The sequence below is a fragment of the Phalaenopsis equestris genome, unplaced genomic scaffold (genome assembly GCF_001263595.1).
Source record: "Phalaenopsis equestris unplaced genomic scaffold, ASM126359v1 Scaffold001223, whole genome shotgun sequence".
In the NCBI taxonomy this organism is placed as follows: Eukaryota; Viridiplantae; Streptophyta; class Magnoliopsida; order Asparagales; family Orchidaceae; genus Phalaenopsis; species Phalaenopsis equestris.
In genome coordinates, this window is record NW_018165662.1 from 194,336 (window position 1) to 203,186 (window position 8,851).

Below are 8,851 nucleotides of genomic sequence, written 5' to 3' on the forward strand. Positions count from 1 at the left end.
ATATATATAATTTAAAACATATAATATGTAATATAATATGTAAATACTTGTAAAGTAGGGAAGGGCTCATGTAAGAAGAAACCTAGCTTTGAATAAGGACTCGGTTTGGGTCTGGCAACAGGGAAGAGTGCGGTCCACAATTGATATGTTTTAGTGGATTTCTTTGTTGTACAATACAATTGAAGAACAACGAAAGCGATTCGAGCTAGGGTAGAGGAGAGGGTCTTTGGTGCAGTGAGATGGGCAAATTTTAGAGGACTTTATATACCTTGATCCTGTTGTTAGTTTCTGAAAGGGGACGAGGGTGTCAGTGCAAGGAAAAATAGAAGAAAATAAAGGCTTCAGTGAAGTGTGATATTGCGAAATGAAGAAGAGATGACGAGCGACGAGTTCTAATTGAGGAGTAGGGAATTTGGAAGCCTTGTGGTTTTTAAAGGAGAACAGCTTTCCTGCATTCGAAACAAAGAGGAAGTTGTGGAGTGGGCTTTGATTTGAACAAGAAAGATAGAGATGTGTGCCTCCTGCGTCTGAGAAGAAGGGGTTCGAGCTTTTGCGAGTGTTTCTCTTATCGGCTTCAGCTCAAATCATGCAAACACAAGGAAAGATCTTATAGGAGCTTGCTGTTGGGAGACTCAAATGACTAAGGCATGGATTTTGCGAACGACTCAATTTTTGTATGTGATTCTCGGCAGTGGAGAGGAAGAAGTGGAGAAGGAGGCTTCTTTGGTGCGATAAAGAGGCGCTGCAATTGGGAGAGATGGAGAGGTGATGGGTTGGGTTTCTCTGCCTAATTGTGCGAGACAGGGACCTCAGATTGAATAGATTGGGTTTATGGAAAATTGTTGGGTGCTTTAGCGAGTTAGGTATTTACGAGATGTGGATCAATCCGGCGATAATACTTGGGGCTTTAATTTAATTTAATTTTTTTCTTCTTTTAATTTTTTGAAATTTAACAGCACATAAACATATATCTTTACATGCATTCATATTTGATATGACAAAACTTGGAAATAAATAAATACAATTAATGTGCTAGCTATGCTTCATGTGTTGAGTATGGACGTGTGTCCATTTATCAACTTATGTTGAACTCAACACCAAGGGATTTCAATAATAAAGGGTCTATTTTTTGTTATGATAGCACATAATATTGATGCTCATACAAGATTGTGATAACATGGTTATTAATTAAATTGTCATCTATTGTGTTGGTAAGTTGTCAAAAATGAATTTCGTTATTTGATGTGCCTGCTGGAAATAAACTATTAATTTGTTACTTGTAGAGTACCTGAGAGTATTTTGTACATCATAGATGCATACATGCATAGTTTTGTATCTTTTTAATTTATTAATGCAAATATATATTTTCATGGAAGGTGGAATGACCACAACAAAACTATATTATTATGGAAATTTATTTGATTAAATTAAGGGTATATTTGGGATAACAACAGTTGTTTGAAAAAATTGTTGTAGGGAAGTTGTTGCAAGGAAGTTGTGGGTGAAGTTATCTGTATGTTTGGTTAGTTCAGTTGTGTCTCAGTTGCGCTGCACTTGTTTATGAAAAAAAGACAGTATTACTCTTGTATACTTTTGTTGTTTGTATGATAACCATTTTAGGATTAATAACTCATATGAAAATAAAAAAATACATCAAGAAATCCCAAAAAATTACAAGTTCAAATATTACATCTAAATTATCTTTCTTAACAATTAATAATATAACAATCAAAATAAGAAATAAAAGTCCAAGAACAAGTAGTATTTTCTCATTGTTACATTTACTCCAATAATCAATCCTACAGGATAACTTTTCCTCCTTAGATATTCTCCATGTCTGATCACTATATGAGATAGACTCTTTGAACTGATTAGCTAACTTAAAAAAGTCGTAGTCCTCTCTTGATAAACCCTGGACACCTATAAATTTTTTTGCATTTGCTGCATTCTCTTTGTGATGTAACCTGGTAATATTGTAATCCACAATTGCAGTACAAGACTTTAGAACCAACATAAGACTTCGAGCTTATATTTCCTTAAATGTGAAAACTTCAAACGTAAAATGAGCTTGCATTAATAGTTCAATAATAAAGTTATGAGAAAAATTAACTAATAAGAAGAATAAAATGCAACGATAAAGATTTATAAAAAAGTAAAAAAATCACAATCATCTCTTGATTTATTCCTTGGACACTTATAATTTTTTTTCTATTTTAAGTCAATAACATTGTAATCCAAAATTGTAGTATAAGTCTCTAGAAGCAACATAATTCTTTGAGCTTATATTTTCTGAAATGTGAAAACTTCAAACATAACATGAGGTTGCAGTAAGAGTATAATAATAAGGATAAATGAAGAATTAACTAATAAGAATAATAAAAATACTACGACAAAGATTTATAAAAAAGTGAGGTCTCAAAACAAAACTAAATTAGCAAATAATCTATCTTTGTATGAAGACAGAGGGTCTTAGAAAAAATGGGATTTTGGTTGCCTTTAACCATGTAATACCGAACAATTTGTCACAGAAGCATATCGACACAGAGCTCCTCCAGAAGAACCTTTATATTAATATGATTGAAAAAGAAGGGGATTTTGGTTAGCTTTAACCATGTGATATTGAGCTCAGAAGCATATCAGCATAAAAGTCCTCCAGAAGAACCCATATAGTCATATGACTGAAAAAAAAGGGGATCTTGGTTGCTTTAATATCAAACTTATATCTCAAAATTATAGCAACATAATGGTCATCCAGAAAAATCCCCAAGTTCATATATTTCATCATATACATCCAAACCAAAGAACATGTAAAAAAATAAACTTATATCACACTCGCGGTTGCCTAGGAGGCCATTTAAGTGGAATAATGCTTGTTGATTGAAAGAAGAAAACAACATAATAGATTATGAAATATTCTACATAAATATCATGGAAGAACATAAAGAGATTAATCATGTCTTTATATAATAACATACAAGTATCACACATTTACTAATACATTCATAATATGTTGTCACAACTGCATCTCCAACAGCTTCTCCATTTTGCATGTAAGAGTCACATACAAAATCATTGGTAATATTGACTTCCCCAAGCAATACTCATATGCTTTAGGAAGAACAATTAATTGATTTTCATCAAGAATATTAAAATCAATATCAGATTTTGTTGGATGTCATGGAATATAATTTTGGGAAGTCATTATTGTAGTCATAATCTTCACCTGTCTCGAAGAATCATCCATTTTTTTCCAAACACTGAATGTTCTCTCAAGTCAATGACACCTGTAGAGAATAGTGTCGTTTGTTAAATATTTATTTTCTTCTCCAAATTATTTGGCAAGCCCGTTCAAAATATAAGATGTGATATTTCATGTCAGGATATGGCTTGTGAAAATCATGTTGTAAGGGATAACTAACATCAACCATATAATATTTTCCTACATATAAAAAAATTCATTTATTCACATTAGCAAATAAGTTATATATATATTTTTTTTATTTAGGTTCTTAATCTTGAGGCATCATAGAAAAATTAAAATGGCTACTTCGCACAACAAAATTGAAAATCCGACTATCATATGCACTCTCTTTCCATTTAGCAATTACAAAGGTGAAGCACATTGAAATCACAAGTAGCCATAATGTTTTGTGTTTATGAGCCACATCGCCCGATATATGCAATATTTTCATTTTGAGGTATTCGTGCATCAATGCGTGTTACGTCAATAACACAAATGCAATCCTATAAAATGTTTACATTGATTGGGTATATTTAAAATATATTATAAAATCCGATAAAAAAAATTAACCTTAAAATATACTATGTATCTAGGATGATTCAAAATTTTTTTGGGTGTGCTCTAAAATATTTGGTCTTCAGGTGTAGCAATTTTGGAAAATCACTAACCAATCCAATTAAGAAATATCTACTAATTATTTTCGATGAATGTTGGAATTGCTCCATGGCAGGTCTGACTTATTATATAATAAAATATAGAGGGTTATAACTAACACTTCTCTCGAAATCATTTTGGAGGATCCATGGAGGCCATGATTTTAATGTAATTCATCCAGTAGATCTAGGAAAATTTCTTATTGCATAAGAAACATGTTAGGAAATCTAGTTGGGGACCTAAAAGTAACTCTCCAATACATTTGTCCCATATATACCATAAAGTCATGTAAGGAGTGTTCACACTATATGAGTTATAGTACACTCATATATGATGCATATAGCTATTTTGATAATTATTTGATGGCATTGTCTTTCACTATTATTCATCATTTATTTTAAAAAAAATTAAGCATCAATTGAATGATGAAATCACATAAAATAAAAATGTCTCACAATATAAATGATGATGAGTCCGTGTAGAAAATACATCAAAGCAGTTTGATGAAGCGACGACAAAAAAATATTGTATTCAAATATTGCGATTATTGTAAAAAATATATGTAATCAAACCAAAGCTTAGGTGCTAAGCACATAAAAAACGCTCTTTATTAGATCTTCCAACAATTTCATGACATACAAACACATAGATTTATCTTTATAAATTTTTGGAGTTTCTCGTTATATTTTCATAACTTTTGGGACAGATGGTGGTAGTGCAAGTGAGGTGCTAGGCTCAGAGAGAATACTACTGCATGCAGAAACTAGCCGAGAAATCTGATTTCGTAAGAGTGTTATGTCATCTTTCTTCTTTCTTTTATCCCTAGGCTGCAAAGATGATTGTTTTGTATGATTGGATCAAACATGTTCAGTGATAAAACATATGGCTCCTCACTTGAGTCGTATCTGTGTTCAGAATCTATAGGTTCAGATACATCAATGCTTGGTCTTTGACTCAAGGTCCATGCATGATCGTTTGTGGCAATGAATCCACCAAACATGTGGTCTAGATTCTCTTCTAATGGATCCTCACTTGAGTCGGATTTGTGTTCAGAATCTATAGGTTCAGATACATCAATGCTTGTTCTTTGACTCAAGGCCCATGTATGATCGTTTGTGACAATGACTCCACCAAACATGTTGTCTAGATTCTCTTCTAATTCATGATCAATGCCACTAAATTTAATTTTTTTTCTCATTTGACTTGACCTATAAGTGATAGAAATAAGAAATATTTATAGCATTGTTTAACATAATTATGTGGAATTGTCTAACTAAAATACAAATTTACCTCTAATATTTCTTTCCACCATTATTTTGATGCATCAATAGTCTGCTTTGTACCTGCTTTGTAAGATCCTAACCAAGACTTGTAGCTCTTCGCTTTAATTCTTTTCATAATTATCAATTCTGCTTTGTAAGATCTAGCTCTTCGCTTTAATTCTTTTCATAATTATCAATTCTTTTTTAATTGATCTTACTTTTTTTTATTGCATCCTATCGTACTTTCAATTATTTGTTTTAACTTTTTATTAGGTTTTGTCACCCCCTCTTTGCTAAAAAAATGTTGTGGGTCTATTTCCCAATTAAACTTCTTTTAAACATAGAACACATTATTATTTCTGTCTCTTTTCCGCATTTTAAAGCTCCACTTTCTCGTCTTGCCCATTTAAACATTTAATTTTAACGAGAGAAAAATAAATATAAGTGATAATGTATAAACATTATAAAACAAAATGATATAGCATATATGTTAATTACTCGTCACATTCATTTGAAATGATATCTCATTTTTGTATCTCTGCAGAAGCTCCACTTCCATATAAACTAGCATCCACTAGCAACTTATTTCTATAATGTTTCATCATGGTCTCATGGAAAAAGAGCATGAATAAAAGTTCATCCAATTCGCATGCACAAACTTCCCATATTCAACTAGCATACACGATCTCCACATAGTCAATTCATCAAACAAACTCCATTTACAAATCCAGCACACAATTCTAATGAGTTTATTAAATATTATGCCCCAAAAATTTGAGCTTTATAAGCATGAAGCTTTCATATCAGTAAAACCGCATCAAAACAACACTATTACCATATAAACAACATAGGTAAATCATGCCTCAACTTTAAAATATGCACGAATACGACTACCATCAATCTACGAAATGTAAACACATAAGATTGTGTGCTCGGTTTGTATGTCAATCTATGAATACTGTAGGTCGAACCAATAGAGAGCAAGCAGGAACTTCCATATAACAAACAATCGCCGCAATTCACTAATAAGCAAAGTTGTGAACCATTAAATCGGATGACATAATAAATATTTAAATTATTTTAATATAATTTAAATAAGACTAATGATACATTAATATCATTTTATCTATTAAAAAAATCTTTTAATTAAAGACAATATTTTTGAATATTTTGTACAATATTCTAAATAAAAAATTTAGGACATGATATTTTCTTTTTTTTTAATTTAAATATCTTATTTATGGTCATTCGATCAAAATCAAAAGACTAAAATTGAATAATTGAATTGGTTGGTTCTCTAAAAACCGAATCAGTTCTCTAGTTTTCTTGTTCAAACTCGATTTTGATCAGTTCAATCTCTGTTCTATGCAAAAACGCTTTTGAGCTTGGACTAAACTAGTGAATGACCGGTTCATGGTTGAACTAATCGAACCAGCCGATCTAATCTGATTTTTAAAACCATACTAATAAGACAGAAGAGAGATTAAACTCCCACAGAACACAACCACCATAACTTATCAAAATTGCACAAACTAGCATCAACCATTATTCACTAATCACTAAAGACAGATTTCACATTCCCACTTTCCCAATAGATCAAATTCCCAAAAACATAATCGAACATACACAGAGAAGAACATATTTTCCGAATGCAAACCAACTCAGAGACCGGTAACATATGCCCACAGAAAACTCAAACCACTACGTATGTTCGAAATGCAAACCAACATAGAGAAAACATCAATCAATTTTAAGGCAGAGTGCTCCAAACCAACGTAGATGCAATGTTAAAAATTAAACCACGATGGATGCATAGCTAACCGAAATCCCACAAATGCAGGAAATATAAAAAAATAGTAGAAACAAACCCACAAAAATCAGGGCAGGGGGGGTGGTGGGTGGAATAAACATGCCACCTACAACATGCCGTCTCATTTAAAACGCCAGATCCTTTGTTGTATGGCAGAAAGAAGGTCGAAGTTAGGGCAGAGTGAAACCCATTGAAAAACACGGAACGTGCATAGAGACTCGCAACTTGAAATGGTCCCACCTACAACATGCCGTGTCATTTAAAACGCCAAAAAAGTGTTATTCAAATGTTGGTATTTGCGATCTGCTGCCACACAGCTGCACCAAATGTGCTGTAAGTTAAACCTTTCCCTGGTGTCTTAGATTTGAGTATGATACATATTTTGGCCTAGGTAGTCGAATTCTACAGCCCTGTTATATTATTGGGCAAATTAAATAATTCATTGAGTTGGTCATGGTTTATTTTATCTGTAGGCTACTTTGTTTACTTTTAATCTTATTCAATTTAAACATCTAATCTTATTTATTATTTATGCTATGGAATTCACCTTTATCTTTCTCGCTTACTGCCACAAGCTCCTAGCCTTTTTCAACCACCCATTCCAAAAGACCCACCCCCACCACCCACTTTTTTTGTATAGGAAAATGTGAATTAAAATTATATTTCTTGTATTAGGACTGATAACTTTTATTCGAAGAATGGGACTAAATAATAAATGAATGCAAACTTTAAGATCTCAGATAAATTTCCTTCTTTTTTATTTGTGATTCAATTAACATTGTGTTTTTTTTTTCTTTTTCTTTTTTACTTTTTCTGATAATTAGCTTAAGAAATGCCATGGTGAACCGATTTCAATCAGCGGTGCTGGGAGACTGTAAAATGATGCGCTTGCAGTTGCTCCTAATTTTTGTTAATATGATTCCAACATAATTTTGTAACTCTTTGTAGGGTGCAAATCATAACCTGGCTTCTGGATACAATGCTCCTGAGGTTGACATGTTTGGGCAGTACACTCTGAAGAGCGACGTGTATAGCTTTGGAGTAGTCATGCTAGAGCTCCTGACCGGAAGAAAACCTTTTGATAGGTAAATCATTACAATTTTATTTTTTTACACACTACCTAGCATTTTTAAAGGATCAGGGCTGAATTTTAATCATTTTTGTCCTATTCCACTCGTTCGATCCTCAACATTTTCGTCTGAAAACTTAAAACTTCATCATGGCAGCTCTAGACCAAGATCTGAGCAACACTTGGTTCGATGGGCGACTCCTCAGCTCCATGACATTGATGCTCTTGACAAGATGGTCGACCCACAACTCCAGGGGCTCTACCCTGCAAAATCTCTTTCTCGATTTGCTGATGTTATTGCCATATGTGTTCAGGTAATGCTGCTATCAAATTGTGTTACCCTTTTTTTATCCTTATTATGACCTGATTCCTCGAAATATAATTTCTACATTCCAAAGCCCTTCCATGCATTTTTGCTACAAAAAACTGTTACAATGAGCAATAATAACAAGAAGAGTTCCATGTTTAACAGCCTGAGCCAGAGTTCAGACCACCGATGTCAGAAGTAGTGCAAGCGCTGGTTCGTCTCGTCCAACGGGCCAACGTAAACCAGAGAGTGCTTGCTGGTGATGCACAAGACGCAATCCGGAGGACAGGTAACAGAGATGCATAGTACTACATGTTCTAAAACACTTGCTCGTAACATATGTTGAAACTCATTATTGGTGGGTTACAAGATGATGAGATTTCCTAGCTCCCAGGTGCCGGATTTTGTCACTCCAAGATAGTTGAAGGGGAAGGAATTGGCTATTGTATTGCAGATAAAATAGCATAAGCTAGGCTAAAGCATTTATTTGATCAAAATCAAAAGACTA

General features: G+C 33.1%; 1 protein-coding gene across 3 annotated transcripts in view; it reads left to right on the forward strand.

The window, feature by feature from the left end:
* The window catches only part of LOC110033564 (protein STRUBBELIG-RECEPTOR FAMILY 7), a 50,812-nt gene extending 41,986 nt beyond the window's left edge, over positions 1-8,826 (forward strand). For all 3 annotated transcript variants that reach the window (XM_020737587.1, XM_020737589.1, XM_020737590.1), the window contains exons 14-16: positions 7,916-8,052; positions 8,194-8,350; positions 8,509-8,826. In XM_020737587.1, coding sequence (XP_020593246.1) covers positions 7,916-8,052; positions 8,194-8,350; positions 8,509-8,649 — 435 coding nt within the window. In that variant the 3' untranslated portion in view covers positions 8,650-8,826. The remainder of the gene's footprint in view (positions 1-7,915; positions 8,053-8,193; positions 8,351-8,508) is intronic.
* The last annotated feature ends 25 nt before the right edge of the window (positions 8,827-8,851 follow it).